The sequence below is a fragment of the Sturnus vulgaris genome, chromosome 4 (genome assembly GCF_052056855.1).
Source record: "Sturnus vulgaris isolate bStuVul1 chromosome 4, bStuVul1.hap1, whole genome shotgun sequence".
NCBI classification, from domain to species: Eukaryota; Metazoa; Chordata; class Aves; order Passeriformes; family Sturnidae; genus Sturnus; species Sturnus vulgaris.
In genome coordinates this window covers 21643944-21662865 of record NC_142246.1, presented here as the reverse complement: position 1 = coordinate 21662865, position 18922 = coordinate 21643944, and the positions used below count along the sequence as shown (strand labels likewise).

Genomic DNA, 18922 nt, shown 5'->3' with positions numbered 1-18922 from the left:
ACTATTTAGTTACTACTTTCAGTGAAGTATTGCTTTTTTCTTGGTTAAAGTTATTAGATTTGTTTTGTAAATTATCCTAGAATCTATGTAGAAAGCAAGGCTATTACTGTTGTTAAGCAACAGGACTTTAGCCAAGATATTTTTACAGTGACTGATTAGTAAGCCTTACTGCAATATATCTCTCCATTACTTTAATTAAATGGAAAGGTAACATCCTCTAATGGATTATGGCATAAAGCTGCCTACCACTAAATGGGCTGGTTGTGCCTTGAACTTGTACACAATGGTAAGACATGAAGAAAGGACACACAGTCTTTGATTTTGGCTCTGCTGAAAGCTTTTAATGAGTGATCTGGGTCCTGGTTCAGCCTTAGTAATATGAGCACACCACATCACTGAATAAAGCACCTTTATGACTTGATCAATGTCTGAGGAGCTCAGGGTGCAGGCAAAGCTCAATTCCATCCACTCATGTGGGCAGATTCTGAGGCTCCTTGAAACAGGACCTGGGTGAGTTAGAACCAGTATGGGGAGCAATCATGAGTAGCCAGTGAGACAAGCTGACTATACTAATGGATCCAAGATCTTGCCTTTGTTCTCAGACACACTAGTCAAGGTTGAAAATTGAGACCTCTACTGATCTTTCAAATAACTGAGCAAAGTTCACTTTTTATTTTTAGCTCCACAATTCCCACAAGATATGGAAGATGAAAATTCAATACCTTTTCGGACTGAGGTAAAACTCACATTTTTATGTCAGGAGAGTAACCTAACCCAGAAAAGTTGAACTATCCTGTCTGGACTGAACCTTTTGCAACAAATAATATGATATTTCAGAGATAGGGAACATGATAGTGATCATCCCAAATTCTAGAGACAGATAGACCTGGATTCTGATCCTTTCTCCAACTTGCATGAGGAAAACCAATGGTTTCTGATGCCTGCTATGACTGCACACTAAGCATTGGTGGCATGCATGAACAGGGCCTTTCAGACCACAGCTTCAGTTGGAGAGACATCTGTCAAAACTATGCTTCAAGAAACTAAATTTCTTTTTGAATACCTAGATCTGATGGGTGACATTTCAGTTCCCCTGAGGAAAAGGTCAGCTTTTGTGTATTTTTTGCACTGCCCATAGCAGACTCTGGCAAGGAAGAAGCAATCAATGGCAAGCTGACTGAACTGGCACCACCTGCCTTGCTGTAGGTGGCATCAAACCCTTCTAGAAATGCCTTTTAAAATATAGCAGTCAGTTTATTAAAGCATATACTAAGGAACTGCAATTTGAGAAATGCTGGATGATTCTTAATTTTTAATTGCTTTCTGTTTTGTTTTGTTTTTTTTTGTCCCAAGTTCTTTTGCACTGTTATTGTAACACTGACTAAATCTTTTCCACTGTAATTGGGAGAGGAATTTCTAATTAACGAATTGTATTCCACAGCAACCAAAACATTTCTAGACACAAATGAGACCAGCACTAATGACACCATCCAAAAATACAATGATCTGGGTCTTCACTGAAGATTAATACTGTGACAGATTTTATTTATGAATGCGTAAATAACAATAAGAAAAAAGATTACAGATCTGTCAGATAAGATTATTATCCAAAAGATGAAAAGAGTATTCAAATATTTCTAGTGTCTGTTTTCTAACTCCCTGGGGTATCATTTGACATTTCTATACACATTTGCCCCATGCTATCAGAAGGTTCACTGTTTGTTGTTTCACAGTTTTTACTCTGCTGTATCAGGTACTTTATGCTCTCTGTGCTAATAGCATGCCTGCCTTTTCTCATTGAGAAGTGAAATTGCAAAACGGAATGCTCCAGAATAATTTGTAACATGTTCTTGATTTTAATAGAACTCCCAACCTTTAATATGATAATTTTATATTTAAAAAATTCTGATATGGTTTGAACTTGAGCTTGTTTTCTTACTAAGAGAAGAGATATGCTAGAACATTAATTTACTGATCTGGAGATGTTATAATGAAGAAACCAAATCTGGAGCTGCTAAAAGGAGTATCCAGACCAAGTTTGACTGGTACACATAAAATTTGTGAAATAGACAAAGGATTTTCTTGGGCCTTGGCAGAAAGTTCACCAAAATAATTATTATAAAAAAGTGAAATCTCCCTTTTAATACACTATCATCAAAATAATAGCTAACAATATTATAAGTACATCTGTAGGGCTTTGTTGAATTTGGAGTTGCATAGCTCAATGCACCATGTAAGTTCATATCATGTCTTAGTCTAAATAAAAAAAATACGAATCATAAGCAGCGATATATCGTGCCTGTCATGAGATTTCAGTGTGGAAAGCTGAGACATGCCCACAAATAAACTGTTTTAGAAAATCAAGGAAATTGGACAGTTTCTAACAGAAAATAAATATGGAAATAAACTCGTGGTGCTTGTTCTCTGTGCTAGTAAATACTGGCAGCAGATGTCACCGGGGTCTGCTGTATGGTTTTTCGCAAAGTGAAATTAGAAATTAGAAACTTAATATAGTCCCAGCCTCTGAATACCAATACTTGCATGTACTACTCAAGTGCAAATGGGAGCTTTTATCTTTTGGGTGCTGTAGTGTTGGATGGATGGGAAGATGGTTAGCAGGAGATGCTGTGTTACATGTATCCCAGTAATACTCCCTCTGATGTGTTTAATTTGCAGAACTAGAACTAAGATGAATGATGCATGGTTCTAGATTAATTTTGCTGTAACTGGAAAGGATGTCTTCTTTCTATCCTTCATTGTGAATACCAGTTGTTTCCTTTTTAAAGAAAACCTTGCTAATAGTTTGTATTAGGTAGATTCACTTAAGGAGCGAGGGAACAGCAAGAGTGGTAGCCAGAGCCTTGAGGTCCCTGATGGTGTGGAAGCCACAATAGTTTGTAGGCGCATGCAGAGTGAATGGTGTCTGTGGTGCCAGTGGCTGCCCATAAGGCAGCTGTGACAGTTCCTCCATGGTATAATCCTCTGGTTATGGCACAAATATTGTTTCCATTTCTGTTTCCATTGATGAAGCACCCCAGTGCAAGAATGATGTCCTTTGTCCCCATTTGTGTCCCTATTTCTTCCATTTGTAAACCAAGACGGTAGGGATGATATTTAGTGATGATACTGTTGTAGCAAAGCATCTTGAGATTGACAGATGTTATGGAGGAACGATATTAATGTCAAGAGGCAGTTACTGCCACAGCTGTAAATCTGGGTGAAAAGTATCACCCTGAGCAACTCTGACAAAACAGCATTTTTCTAAAGAAAACCGAACCATTTTGTGGGACTGCATCGTTTCCAACACCATTTTTGACAGGAATGTTTCAAAATTAATTATGTTACCTTTTTGTTTAATTTCTGTAATATCAAAATATTTCATATGAAGCCATTCTTTTTTCATGTCATTTTTTTCTTTTGGCTGCTTATGGGTAAATTGCACATGTGAGCTCTCTTTTAGATTCTGTCTTGTGGGCTCTCCTGCTAGGGTAATCTTTCTAACCCAGACAGATGATAACATTGCTTGTCCTCAGTCTGATTAGTGGTCACAAAAAGAGGACTTTGTGTTTTTTTTAAGAGAAGTAACTATCTCTAGGTATCAGCCCTTCAGATATTCAAATCTTTCTGTGTGGATCCCCACAAATCTTCAGCCACAGTATGGAGCTCTCTCACGTGTTTGAAATCTTCTGACTGTGAGGGTGCAACATGGTTAATGTTGACACTTTCCTCCAGGAGACTTGGGCGTGAGTAATTACAGAGACATGGAATAGCATCTTTTAAATAGATGTACGGTTTATTCACCCCAAACAGCCTGGGGCTCACCACTGAAACACTTATTTGAGTTCTGGAGTCTTGAGAAATGAGCTTAGCTCATTGCCACACCATTGCAATGGCCTCTGTCAAACTTGGCACTGAGAGACAAACTTTCCTCTTCCTGTGACCCTTCCTGCTGCAGGCTCTGCTCTACTTTGCTCCAGGCTGAGGTCCTCAACAGTTCAGTGGTCTTTCTAACCTTGAGAAATGGGCTGGTGAAAGATATTTCTTACTGACTGATTCCCCAATTCCCCTGAGGAATTCTAGTATTCCGACTGAAGATACTCTAATGATGACATTACTTTGTTTTCTGCTCATTATGGCTAGCAGATCTCTTTGATTTAATTTCACAGAGCCAACCAAAATAACGTCAAATAGGTAAAAACAGACACATCAAAGACTCAGCTATAAAATAAGGATGAAAAAAACCAATTCCAAAATAGGAGCAACATATCCTATTGATGAGGATTATAAGAAAATATTTTCAACACCTCAAATAAATTAATGAAATTAGATTTAAACAGACTATCTAAAATGAGGATTTGATATGCAAGGAATTATTTGTGTTAGATTTTTAGCTTTGGTTTTATGTATCTTTTCTTAGTTTTTGTTATCACCCCTTTCCACTTCTATCCAATGAAATCATCTAAAGCTAGGTAGGAAATTGGAATTGTACAATGGTCAGAGATGGAAATACAGAGGAAAGTCAAGAACTACAGCATAATTCTACTTGCTTAGCTGTATCCCCACTCGATTAGTACAACAGCCATTAAGAAATGTGGGGAAAGGATGAAAACATAGGATCAGTTTTAAAGGAATAATTTCTTCCCGTAGTTCTTGGGTCTCTTTTATTGGAAAGAGCTATTCTCAAGTATATATTTGGTATCTCTAACTTTGAAAGAAAAGTAGTTAAAGTAATGGAGAATTGAAAAATGGGATATGATATATCTTTCTTTAATAGAGACAGCTAGATAGAGTTTACTATGTGTGAGTAATAAAATATGCAGTGTAATGAAATGGGAAAATTATTTTGAAGATGGAGAAAGTTGAAAATAGCTGGAAAATTATTTAAAAAGTAAGGAGCTGAAGAAACAGATAATAGATAAAGGAAGTGCTGAGATAGGGACAGTGGTTGTACATTGTTCCTGAAGGTATTGTTTTAAACAGATAATTTTAAATTATTTAATTTCGTAGATAGGAAAGCAAGGGAAAGGAGCTTTAAAACCCTCATATGGACCGTTTCCAAGGCATCCCTCGTTGTTGGTTTCTGGTCCAGTTCCATGTACTTAGAATTTCAAGTAAATGCCTGTAAAATCTATTGTATGATACATTAGGAAAGAATCCCCCTGGTAATCACAGTTCTGAAAGACTCTTGGAGATTTATTGGAGAAAATATCTCTTTTCACGATGCTTCAAACACTTCATCTTCTTATAAATTGATCAAAGCACCTATCCCCATAATCAATCAATCAATGCCATGTTTATTTAGCTAAATTCTTTAATTTCTGTTCCTATCACCCACTGGAGGCTAAATGATGGATCCAGGCTACTCAAGAGTAGGCTGTAATAGTTGTGTAATGCTGTTAGAGATCAAAAGAACCCATTCAATGATTTATTTTGTTAAGTAGGTATTTCATTGCTGGGATTTCTTTGATGTTTTTGTCTATTTTTCCTGTGGCAAATCCCTGGTAAAGTAGTATCTAGAAACACTTAGTAACTAGAAAAAGATACAAATCCCTTCTGCTTTATTTCGAATTGTAAGGCAAATAAAACAGTTTATAGTTTTCTGAAAAGACAAACATATCCTAATTCTTAGATGCAGTCTTAGTTTCCTCATTTTTTAGGAAGAAAAGAAAAATCTTTCCAGTGATGTATGACAGAACTCAGTAACTAAAGAAGATACTGCTGAGAGGAACAGCCTGCTTACCATGTCTGGTTAATTTTGCCGTATACCTTTCAAAAAGGAATGTAATTTTGGCATTTGGATTGCCAAACCACAACCTAAAGTCTGACTTCTCTGGTAGCCAACACATCGTGTTGCTATTTAAGATCATTTAGTGAACTGTTGAAATGGGATTCTGATCAGGCTAATACATATTTTATATGCCATAATTCAGGGAAATGTTTCCATATGTTTATGTTTTTGAATTATGGTACAAAAAGTAAATAAGTGTTATTTCATTTTTAGTATTAATTGAACTGAAGGATTACAAATTTTCTTTTAATGAAAAGTTTTTATTTTAGTTTCGTAAAGAATCCATACAGTAATGTGTGGTGTATTTTTAAAATATGCTAGATAGTGATGCTTCCATTCTTTTTGTCAGTCAAGAATTGATAGGTAGTAATAGTTTTCAAATTATCACAACCATAATTTTATTGTGGGATTTCCTTTCAGATGACCTAATGCTGTGTTCTATTTTATTTTATTGCTGTTATCTATAAATTTCACTTATTTATTTACCAGAAATAAATGTTTATATATTTTTAATAAGTCTGACATGAAAAGCAAAGAAAAGATATATATATTTATTTGTGTAAAAAGGTGCAACTCATAGGCATCTCATTCACTTATCTGTGTCTTATGACCAGGGGTACTGGATATGTAAACACTGCTACATGAAGTGGGAATGAAAACTCTCTTATGCTTGGTAGAGAAATGACTCTTAATCAGCTGATGGTATATGCAAGTTTTACCTGGTGCACAAAAGGATACCTCACAATTAAAGGATGTATGATTTGAGTTCAGTGTACTCACTATACATATAGCATATATATAATGCTGGACAATAAAGAAAATATCCCAGATGTTACTGCAAGCAAGTTTTGGCAGAAATTAGGGCAGCAAGGAAGACAAAATGACCACAAATTTTCCAAAACCAAGACGATCTTTTATCACTGTTATATTCTATATGTTATATTCTATATTCTTATATCTTTATTATAATGGACACTGAAACTAGGCTTTCACAGTGAAGAAAATTTTTTGAAGTCTGAAAACCTAAGAATAGCCTCCATGTTTTCTAATTTACATATCTTTTAAAATTCAACTTTACATTTAAATTTACTTTTAAATATTGCTGAGAGAGAGTGCTCTTTAGTTTTAGGAACTCTGATTCTAGGAGGAAATCAGATGTACAAATTTAGCACAATGACTAATTTTTTTTTCAGGCATGTGTATATCTGTATTGGAAGTCAGATGTGATAGCCTAAAGATGAAAGTTTAGTTTTCCCATTTTAACAGTTGATAGACAAAGGAACCAAAAAATTATAACTGTATGAAAACTAATCAAAAATCAGTTTTAAGTTTCCTTTAGAAAAATAAATGGCAGGTTGGAATAGCATAATTTTCTAAATTGCTTCCCAGATTGTCTGCTAGTAGGTATTGCACTGCAGTACAAACAGTTGTTTCTGTTATTATAGAAGCATCTGGTGGATCTGAACAGTCTATGCCCATGATTTGTTAGGTGCTCTGTGAATATTGAAAGAGGGAAAGTGTCTTTGGTCTCAGCCTTAAGTCTGTATTGTGTCAACTGTTCGAGCAGTAAATTTTCTGTGAATATTGGTACGAAAGAGATGAAAGATGCAGGCTCAGATATCCTCCAGAGCCATGTTTCTTCTTATAAGAACAGAGTTTCCAATTTAATTTATTCTTTATTTCTTCATTTGTATCTGTGCATGCATACACAGACATACTGCGAATAGAGAAGCTGAACAGTAAAAGCAAAATGTCATATATATTCCTTCTTCCATATTTCTGTTTTGTTTTCTTGCACGTATGTATTTAAATGTATGTGACAAACTTTTCGCTTTTACCTGTGTATACAAAAAAATTATATTTCTCATTCTGGAGCCACCAAAATGATCAGAATTTCTTCTTTCAGTGGGCTGTGATACTGCAAAGACAACACTCAGAATAGTCTGTCAAAGTGTCTTGCAAGACAGTGGTGTTGGACACTTGCACTCTTAGGAAAAACAACTGAATGTAAGAACTGAAAAAGTGATGAACAGAAAATGAAATGAAAATATTTTTTTTTCCTGAGCACCACGCTGATTGTTTAATATATTTTCTGTCTTCATGTAACACATATAATCAATATATTTTATAAAACTAATATTTTTTTCTCCCTTTGAGGCTTTTGTAAAAGTATCAAGTAAATTCTTGAAGTTGATTTGTTTTCTATTTTTAGCCTGTATCTTAAGTGCTCCGTCTCATTTTTGTGGCTTGCAAATACTGTACGTAGCAGCATGAAAAAGACATTAGTAAACAAGAATGATTTTGGGGCACCTGAGAAATTTCTTCTTCAATATGAACTGAACAGCCAAGAGCTAGAAATATGAGAACTGTGAATTTAAACTTTTTGAAAGTTTAGGAAATTTAGGAAATAAGGAAATTATTATTAGGTTACTATTACTAAAATATTAATAATTTAAAAAATTAGTTACAATAGCTTCTCTTTTAAGCATCACTGTTTTACAATATATAATTAAAAAGAAGAGTTATGAGATATAATGGCAATAATCAAAATGAACAAGCAAGTGCTGAAATGCTTTGCCAAGGTGTAATCAAACTGAGCACATGCAAAAGGGCAGGTATGTAAACAAATCCCCTTTTCATTAAGGATAATTGATTTACATAATTGTCAACTATCAAGGGAACAAATAACTTTCAATCTTGAGCAGAACAGCTAGTTCACTGGAAATTCTGATAATAAATGTGTTTAAAGATTGGATATTTGAGTGATACTATCAATGGATGTTTCTATCTATAAGAATTGGTATTTTTCTTCCCTGAATTTATACTTAAAATCCCTCTTTTTTTACACCTAGGGCATCACTTTCTACAAGGACTGAAACATAACAACAGTGATAGAACACATTCTATCAAATGCGTTGAACAAAAGGTTATGACGAGCCTATGGCAAATAAAATTCAGTGGAACACTGAAGCAAAAAGGAGGAGAAATGGGTTCTTTTCTTTGTTTTCCTTGCAGTGTGAATATCACAGTATCACAGAATGTTTTGGGTCAGAATGGGCCTTAGTAAAGACTGCCTGGTTCCAGCCCCTCTACAGAGACAACTTGCATTAGACCGTGTTGCTCAGAGTCCCATCCACCCTGGCCTTGAACACTTCCAGGGATGGCACATCCACAGTTTCTCTGGACAACTTGTTTCAGTGCCTTATCACCCCCACAGGTAAAGAACTTCCTTCCTAACATCCTACCTAAACCTATTATCTTTCAATTAAAACCATTAACCCTTGTCTTTTCTCTACATGCCCTTGTAAAAATTCCCTCTGCAACTTTCTTGTAGAGCCCTTTTAAGTATTGGAAGGTACTATAAGGTTTCCTTGGAGCCTTCTCTTCTCCAGGCCGAACAACTCCAACTCAGCCTGTCTTCATGGGACAGGTGCTTCATCTCTCTGATCACCTTTTTTGCCTCCTCTCGACTCACTCCTGCAGGTCCATACTCTTCCTGTGCTGGGGACCCCAGAGTGGGACACAACATGCCAGGTGAGTGTCAAGAGAGCAGAGGGGGAGGATCATCTTCCTTGATTTGCCATAATATTCCCTTATTGAAAGAAAACAGGAGATGCTTTTTGACTTATGACTCTCATAACTTTTTATGAATCAAGACTGGGCTAGATCATATTCTCTAGTTTATAAAAGTAGGCTGAACTGTAAAGTTATATACTTTGTATAGTTTCAAAGAAGTGGACTGCTATTCTCCCTTGTTCAACAAGGTCTTGGGAAGGAAATGATCTGAACAGTCTGTCACAGACAACTTCCTTTGGGCCCCATCAATATTACACTAATGAGATTTTTAAGGCTGCCATCTTTCCAACATCTGTAGAAAAAAGCAAGGGCATATGAAGTTGGAGTCAGAGGGATCTTGCCTGTTTACTTGCAGATAATACAAATCAACTTTAATAATTAGATGATTATATCAGGGCAGTATTTATGTATTATACTGCTTATCATACTATTTCTGGTAAATGAAAAAAGACTGTACTTCAGGGGCTGCTCTCAAAGGGATCATCATCAGTGTCTAAATATACTTAGCTCCAGAAGGAAGGGTGGAACTGTTGCAGCCTACTTAAATTTAAGCTTTTAAGTTTAAAACTTCAGGTGCAGCAGCCAGTCTGACAGGAAGCTTTGTTTTTCTGCTTGCATGATTTTGCTGTGAACAGAGCATAATCAGGATGGCACTCTGTGGATGCACAGCCTGGGAAAGTGTGAAAACAGGAAAGCTTTCCCATGGACTGCCTGAGAAGTACTAGCTTTCTCATAAGCTTGGAGAAAACCAGAAAGGAAAGAATCTCAAACAAAGATGCACCTGCTATTATTTACAAAATTACAAAATGTGTACCATGAGAAATTGTATTGTTTACAATAAGAACATCTTGCAAGAGGTGTTGCTTGCTCTGGCCAATGAGCTGTGTTCTGTTCCTGGGTTAGTGTTCGAGTGTACATAAAGAAGGTAGTGTTACAATCAAGTGTCCCTTTCCTGTCTTGAAAGGAGACCGTGTTGCTGTGTGTTTTATTACTGCTATTCTATAGCTGACTGTACACCAACACAGCAACAGCACTCCAGTTTTGGGGTCATGTCCTGCCTCTGGTTTGAATTCACACAACAGTATTACTTGTGTTAGACAAAAGCTCAAGGACAGGAAGCAAAATTTTTGAAAGTCAAAATATTTATATATGAATCCAAGCCATTTTACTAACCCTTTTGGATTTCAGACAACCTGCTTGGTAGTTCAAAGAAGTAAGAGTAAATTGGAAAAAACCCCCAAACCTATGCCTGTAGCCTCTATTATCTTGAAAAAACTTTTATATGTGTTTAATCCAGGTATAGTATCTCAATTGAATATTTTACAAAAGTCTGATAAAGGTAAAATCAATCAGAAGAGACCTGAAATCCCCATTCTTTGCCTGGGTCCCTTCTGAGATGTCTGATAATTGCATTGATATTGAGAACTTATCATATTTTATTATTCCATTGAAGCCTAAGATACAGATCAGTCTTTGGTTGGCTTATGTATGTTTAAATCATAACAAGAAGATGCAGTGGGCAGTTCTAGTGAAATCCTTGTTCAGCAAACTGCCAGTGTTCTCAAAGGACTTACAGATATTGCAAATTGTACTCATCAGAAATCATGCCTGTTGTAGTGTGGGATTCCTGCAATTTTTTATGGGACTTGCAAATAAATGACAGACAAGCAATAAAGATAATCACAGGACCACAGAACAAGCTGGGTGGGAAGGGACCACAAGGATCATCGAGTCCAATTCCTGGCCCTGCACAGCACAATCCCAAGAGTCACACAGGTCATGGGGGCATTGTCCAAACGTTTCTTGAACTCTGTCATGGTTGGTGCTGTGACCACTTCCCTGGGGAGCCTGTTCCAATGCCCAACCACTCTCTGGGTGAAGAACCTTTTCCTAATATCCAACCTAAACCTCCCTTGACATGGGGAAGGCTATTCCATCGGCTCTTCTTGCTGGTCACCATAAAGAAAAGATCAGTCCCTGCCCCTCCCTTCCCCTCATGAGGAAGTTGTAACTGCAGTAAGGTTTCCCCTCAGTGTCCTTGTCTCCAGACTGAACAAACCAAGTGCCCTTGGCTACCCCTCATACAACTTCCCCTTGGCCTTTCACCATCTTTGTTGCCCTCCTTTGGAAGCTCTCTAATTGCTTTAGATCCTTCCTACAGTGTGGTGCCCAAAACTGCACACAGTATTCAAGGTGAGGCTGCCCCAGTGCAGAGCAGAGCAGGACAATCCCCTCCCTTGCCTGGCTGGTGATGCTGTGCCTGATGCACCCCAGGACAGGGTTGGCTGCCAGGGCACTGCTGGCTCATGTTCAACTTGTCATGGACCAGGACCCCCAGGTCCCTTTGCATGGTGCTGCTCTCCAGCATCCTATTCCCTATTCTGTCTGTACATCCAGGTGCATTCACCATCCCAGGCACAGAACCCAGCATTTTTCCCTGTTGAAGTTCACATGGTTGGTGATCACCCAACCCTCTGATTTGTGGAGGTTTATGAGACAGAGTATTGCTTTCCTTCTCATCTATTCTAGCTTGTAAAGTAGGAAGACAACATTGCACATATTTCTCCTCAATAAAAGAGAACGGAGGAGCTTTTTTAGCTTAAACACAGCACTGACCTTTAGCTGTTAGAAAAAAAACGTACACATGTCAGCATATTTATGTGCACGTACGTGAGTGTATGTAATCTTTTGTGGTATTTATACTTTAAAAATAGCCTATATGTTTTATAATTCAAGAGCAATTAAAATATTTTGAAAATAACAGTATTAGTTATGATAGCTGGTATTAGACTTTTCTTGTCTCTGTAATAACAGTACCAGTTAAATTCCTATGATGAGGAAAGCAAAGCATAAATATTGCAGTAGCAGATGTGACTGAAGAAGTGGTTTGCAGTTCCAAGGCTATCACTTTGATTGATTGTAGTGACAGTGAAGTTGCTGGAGGTTATATTTTTTAAATTAGACTTGAATTTAAAATAGAATACTAGCTCCCTCTTTTGCGTCAGAATCTGTTATTTATCTCTGATACAAAAGAGAACATGATCTGGAAAAAAAGACATTACTTAGACTTAAATCCATGATTTTTAAGAGTAGTCTGCCTAGAAATAGTTCACATTAATTGACTTTATTGAATTTATAATGGTCCAGATAATATATCTTGAGGAACAGAGTGAAACATTTATAGAACCATGACGTAAAATGGTGTGTGTAGTGGTTTCTATTTGTATATCTGAGGAGCTCTGTCTTCCCATTGTATCAGCAGGACATGCCAAAGTGCCATCGTGCATCATGAACTGATTTCCAAAGACCTCCTTTTCCTGAGGCAGAATCCTTGTTCTAGTGCTGGGGCTGGAAAGTGACAAGTATATATCTCATTTATACTTGTACTGTAACTGTGGATAGCTCCCCAGAGCACAACAACCTTCATTAGAAGCATTATAAAGAATTTGTTGTAATCTATTTTGGATTTCTTGGGGTCTTTTGAAATATGCAGAACATTCATGGTTTGATATTTTCTTCAATATTGAATCACGTCAGTTTCCTTTATATTTCCTTTTCTCTCCAGTCTTTAAATCTGCACAAATATATTTTTCTAGGTACATACTTATCTACACATATGGAGCTTATTTCAACGTTATAGATAATTCAATGCTACTTTATAATCTAAAATTTATAATGTCCATCTCATGTTTCTCTTATGTTTGACTTGAATTTCCTGTGGGTAAGGCAACTTAATGGTGAAATAGAGGATTAACGAAAGTGGTATACAAAACTTTAGATCCTGCATACTAAACATAAAAAGAATATACTTCAGTTTCTTAGCAACACCTGCATAATGATTCAAAAATACATACCCATTTTGGAAGAGATTCTAATGTGTATTAGCATAGTACCTCACTAAGCCTTTCTTAGATATATTGTAACTTCCACGTTCTGTATGCTGATCTCCTAGGAATACCTATCCATCCTGTTGACCTGCACCTAGGAGTGGGTATATTTTACAAGTGGTTGCTCCTGAAAGTCTATTTTGTGCAGTAAATGCCAGAAACTCTGCCTTCTCAACATAAATAGAACATATTTTGATATAAATAAGAAAATATCTGCAGGTTAAAATAGATTTTTCACATCTCTGATTGAAACTGTTTCCTCTTCATATTAAATTCATGTGAATTTTGTGTCCTACTATTATGAATGAGCATTGAGTTCTGGAGATGACACAAAATCGGCTGGAGTAACTAATATACCAGAGGGTCATGCTGCCATCTAGAAGGACCTCTAACAGGCTGGGGAAATGAGCTGTCAAGAACTTCATGAAGTTCAACAAAGTGCAGTCCTGCACCTGGGAAGGAACAACCCCAGGCACCTACATATGCTCAGGACCAAGCAGCTGGGAAGTAGTTTTGAGAAAGAACTTGGAGATCCTGGTGGTCCAGCTGAATATGAGCCACCAATCTGCACTTGGAGCAGAGAATGTTAATGGTACATTAGAAGTGCTGCCAGTAAGTCAAGGGACCTGACCCTTCCCCTCTGCTTAGAGCCCTGGTGAGGACACAGCTGGAGTGCTGCATCCAGTTCTGGTAGCCTCCTGTAGCTTCTCTGGTGCAAGAGGGACATGAACATAGTGGAGAGAGCTCAGCAGAGGGCCACAAAGATGGTGAATGGCCTAGAGAATTTCTTGTATTAGGAATGGCAGAGAGAGCAGGCAGTGTTTAGCCTAGAAAACCTTGGGGGTCTCTCAGCAGCATATACAAGTACCTAAGAGAGGGTGCACAAGGCATTGAGTCAGGCTCTTTTCAGGTGTGCTCAGTAACCAAACAAGAGGCAGTGAATGCCAGTTGAAAAGGCTTGGGATGAATATCAGGAAAGGCTTTTTCACTGTGAGGATGACTGGTCACTGGAACAGGCTCCCCAAAGAAGTGTGGAATCTCTGTCCTTGGAGATATTGAAGAGCTGCCTGGACATGGTCTTCAGCAAGCTGTTCTAAATGGGCCTGCTTGACCAGGAGGTTTGAGCAACATGACCTTTGGAGGTCTATTTCAATTTCCACTATTCTGTGATTTTATGACCTCTCATTTCTCATTCCTCTGATTTTATACCAGCTTACATGCTTTGGTATGCAGGAAGCAAAAACAGCCAGAGACACTGCTGCAGGATATATACACAGTAATCTCAAAAAATTATATTATTTTTGCTAATTTTGACAGTCTGTACTTGAGAAAACCTTTGCTTTAATATAGGAAACATCTCAGAAAGGTAGAGTTTAATACATACTTCGATTTTATTTGTGGAATTTAGCCTGGCATTTTGCTCCTCTTGAACTGTGAACATTGCATGTATTTTCACACTGCCTTTCTCAACTGTTCCTAGTAGGCACATACTGATTTAATCAAATCTTACAGCTGTAGCCGAGAAGTGTCCTGAATAATAATAAGGCTTTTATACTGAATATGACTTCATTTAGAAAATATAACTGATGCAAGATGGCAGGTTCATTAAACTGCCTAATTGATCAATGTGCTTATACTTCAGAAAATTCTATTTTTAAAAGTTAGATGACTTGGTTATCTAATAACATTTTATGTATCTTGCTTTGTTTTACAACGTTGTTTGATGAATAGCTCTTGTGAACCAAAAAATTAAACCAATGATCCAGAATTAGCTTCATAAGACAGGTGAGACTTTCTAATTTTCTGCTTTTCTACATGAAGAAGTGCATGGAGATTTTACATGGAAACACAAGATTTATTCCTTAAGGAATCTGGTCTTTGTAAGTCACAAAGCATCAAGGATGCTTAATTTTTTTGTTGAAAAAGACATTTTGCTGTCACTATGACCATTCCACTTGCTTGCTAGTGGCCCTATTTTGTTGGAGTCAGTAAGTCAGGAGTCTCTCTGATTTCTTCAGAGAGAAATCAGAGTGCAGGGATTGAATTAAAGTCTTTGGGTGGAATGAGTAAGTGAATAGATGGAGTGAATAAGTAAGTAAGTAAATGGAATAAGTTTTAAGTGCTTTAGTGAGTAAAAGGTCTTAGATGCCTGAGAAGTAGTACATGTTCTAGTGAAGGTTGAAAAACATACTAGTGTTCCCTTAGAGGCTCCAAGAACCTAGCTTCAGACATAACAGAGTTAGAGTTAAGAATATTGCTTACATTTTTCAGTAGAACAAGATAGGCCATGAACGTAGTCTATACGTAGCCTGGCATGCTAAGAAACCAGAATTCTAATAGGTTAAGTAGTGGTCCGAGTTTGTGTCTTAGCTACTTGGAAAGTTTCTATAAAATAACATGCATTAGGGAGAGCTGGTGCTCTATGCCATGGCTTTATGCCACGTGCATTTTGCCACTGCTTTTTGCCATTGCTTTTTATGCCATTGCTTTTGCTTTGCTTTGTTTTTGCCTTTGAGACTGATGTGCTTCAATAAATAACTTTATAGCAACTATTAACTTGCTTGGTTTTTTAAAGAAGAAAATAACCCGACAGTGTGGGTGCCTCAGAGCACTCGGAGGTCCAGAAAACCTCACACTATTTCATTAGGGCAGACAGATGCAACCAAAATAATTCTTTCTTCAATAGGTAGACAAGGAAAGGAAAAAAGGCAGCTGGACATTAGAGTGAATTTGATCTTTTTGCTGCACATTGAATTTACTTTAGCCTATTGGTACTTTTTTGATGTTTAAATAACCATATTTTTGAAACTACTGCTGTCCTTTGGCTGAGACAGAGCAACTGGTTCAGTCTTTCTCATGTTGGTAAAAACATAGTGTAGCCTTGATACATAAGTGTAGTGATTAAAGTTTCTGTTTGAAAGTAAAACGTAAAGAAGACTGCTCTCTCTCAGATTCTGTTAAATTTTTATTTTAGCCCTTATTGAAGAAGGAAATTTTGAGAGTTCCCATTTAGTTTCTAATCTGTGGTTTGGTTGTCTGTAATAATGAGTAAATATTTATTCTTTCAATGTCACTACATGCACTGATCTCATATTGGAGTGAGATTAATCACACTGTCATTCTTGAAGGAGACATTTGTCCCCTAAAATTCTGCTTTGTTTTTTCTATGATCTCTTTTCATGATATCAATGAAATATTTTAATTCACAACTAATTCTAATTAATGAAATATCTGTCTATAAAATGAACTGCCTAACAGTTTTTCAGTGGAAAAACTGAAAATATTTGCCATACATGGCAGGGGAATAACATGACATTGGTCAACAACGTGCTAGAATCAAGACACTAGAAATGGACAATAATAAAATGAAAATATCTGGTGCTCCATACATTCATGCTGGTTTAGAAGACAAGGGGATACGGGGATAGAATTTGCTTTAAGAAAACAGTGCACAAACACACTGGACCGTAGCAAGTTGGCATTTGGAATTTATGCTCTATACATAATGAAACTTCAATCAGGATCATTGTTGTAAGGAAAAATGTTCTAGCTTCTATAATTAGTTAATATAATGGCTGATTGCTTACACAGATCACATAGGATCCTGCTTTCAGGGAAAATACAGAAAATACACTGTGAAAATCTAATTGCTTAGGCAGCTATTTCTGGTAAACAAAAGCAGCTACAAGAGAAGTGAGCATTGTCCTTTCTTCTAGGAAAGAAGAAGAAGAAGAAGAAAATTATGTCACTGGGTACTGAAAATGATATCCCTGGGTGTTGCTCCTGCTCCAGGATTAAGGACAGGATATATGATGACAAGGTTTCCAGACTGTCATGCAACACAATTAAGTGAAACTCACCCTGGCAGAACATAGAGGTAAAAGTTGAGTTGAATTAAAAAGTTCTTTGATTTGCATTATCAAGTCATATCATTATATTTGTTTTCGTTTTTCCCCAAAGGCTTATATTTTTTACTCCTGATTGATATATATGACTTTTTTTTGATTCCTATTAGTATATCACAAAAGAAAAATCAGTCTAAAGAAAATGAGGTGTTTCACGACAGGGTGAAAAACAATATTTACACCATCCTTTTCAAAACGAAAGAAGAATAAACCAAATAAAATCAGGAAAAAAAAATTAGTAGGCTTCTTCAGGAAAATTTCAAGGCAGTGTCTGGAGTTTATTAGTAATTTGTGACTAATCTCATCTCTATCACTCTTTAGTATCTGAACAATCCTATAGAGTTAAGAAAATAGAAATTAAGTAGTTTAAGACATATACCAATGGAGTTATCAGGTATGGCCACTAAATGAAAACAATGTAGTTTTTTGTCAGCCTGTTTAGATAAAAATCTGCCTTGTTATTGTGTAGGACTTTGTGGCTACATGGGTTGTGGCATACAGTACCCGTGAAATTCTTCTGTGTACCACTTTTAAATGAAAAATGGATAGCAGAGGTGTAATGTTAATCACTACAAAAATCATATTCATTACTCAATATTTGCAAAGTTCTAACAGGATGAGAATCCGTTGTTATAGTCAGTAGTTTCAATCTTTCTTCTCTGACATTTAGTGTGTGTAAGATGGCAGACACTCTATTTGTCCATGCCCTTGGTTTTGTAATAGTGACCCTTTTCTGCTATTTTAAGTTTGCAAGAGGTAGTGCAGGGTAAATTTTGGGTAGATGAGAAGTCAGATACGTGGGTTCACTTGTCTCAATGTCCCTTATCAAAATATTAGACCTCTAACCTTTTTGACATTTCAGCTGTAGTATTTAATAAATAATACATTCATTCTGCAATATGGGAGATTGCATTTAAAACTCTATGGTACCTGAACATTTCTTTCTGCTTTTTGCATTCCACGAGTCACACTTTCTGCATCTATTTGTCCAAATGCATCTTATCTTAAACAGTTGCCTTGGAGTTATTTATGTCATCATCATCCCTACATAGGACTTAGGACACCTGAAGGAAAATAAGGCTGGTGTTTCTTTCCATAGTGATTATAGGATTTTGTACAGAAATTCAGGAAAGCTAAAATAGTAAAACTTTAAATTCATAAGCTTAAGTGAAACGTGATTTTTATTTATTTGAACATATGCAATTTTTATGAATATAATCCACCCATACCTGGAAGGCAGATGCCACTGGTATTTTCAGAGATTTCCCTAATAAACATATCTGTGTACTATTTTTGTCTATGTCAACATTATGAGATACAAAAAGATACATTAATCCTGTTACATGGTAAATTAGGCAATAAGCTAAGGGCATTTCCATTCTCTAATAAACCAGCAAATATTTCTCATTTCCCTTCCTTATACTGGAAGTTTTCAGAGTAGTAGAGGTGTAGAAAACAATGAGAATGGAGTTGCAGAGATTTGGACACTTAATTTCATTTAAGTAAACTATGTTTGGGTTCATTTTCAATTTCCTGTATTTCACTTAGCTCAGGGCTGTCCATCTTTTCAGCTTTAAAAATAAGGCTCTGTTTCAAAGGTGCGTGGTTGCTTTTGACACGTGGGTGCATGTTATAAAACTTGCACTTTCTGCTTCAGAAGGATGATTAAGTGCCTCCTACTTACATACACAGACTGCTCAAGGCAGATTAATTAGCCTAGAAAAGAATTCTAAAAATACTTATTCTTCTTATCAATCTCCCATGGA

General features: G+C 36.6%; 1 protein-coding gene across 1 annotated transcript in view; it reads left to right on the top strand.

Annotated features, from left to right (window-relative positions):
- LOC148223901 (uncharacterized) overlaps positions 1-18922 on the top strand; it is a 248163-nt gene that overhangs the window by 150443 nt on the left and 78798 nt on the right. Inside the window, exons 5-6 of the mRNA XM_088163253.1 lie at positions 8804-9005; positions 9123-9322. Coding sequence (XP_088019379.1) covers positions 8827-9005; positions 9123-9322 — 379 coding nt within the window. The 5' untranslated portion in view covers positions 8804-8826. The remainder of the gene's footprint in view (positions 1-8803; positions 9006-9122; positions 9323-18922) is intronic.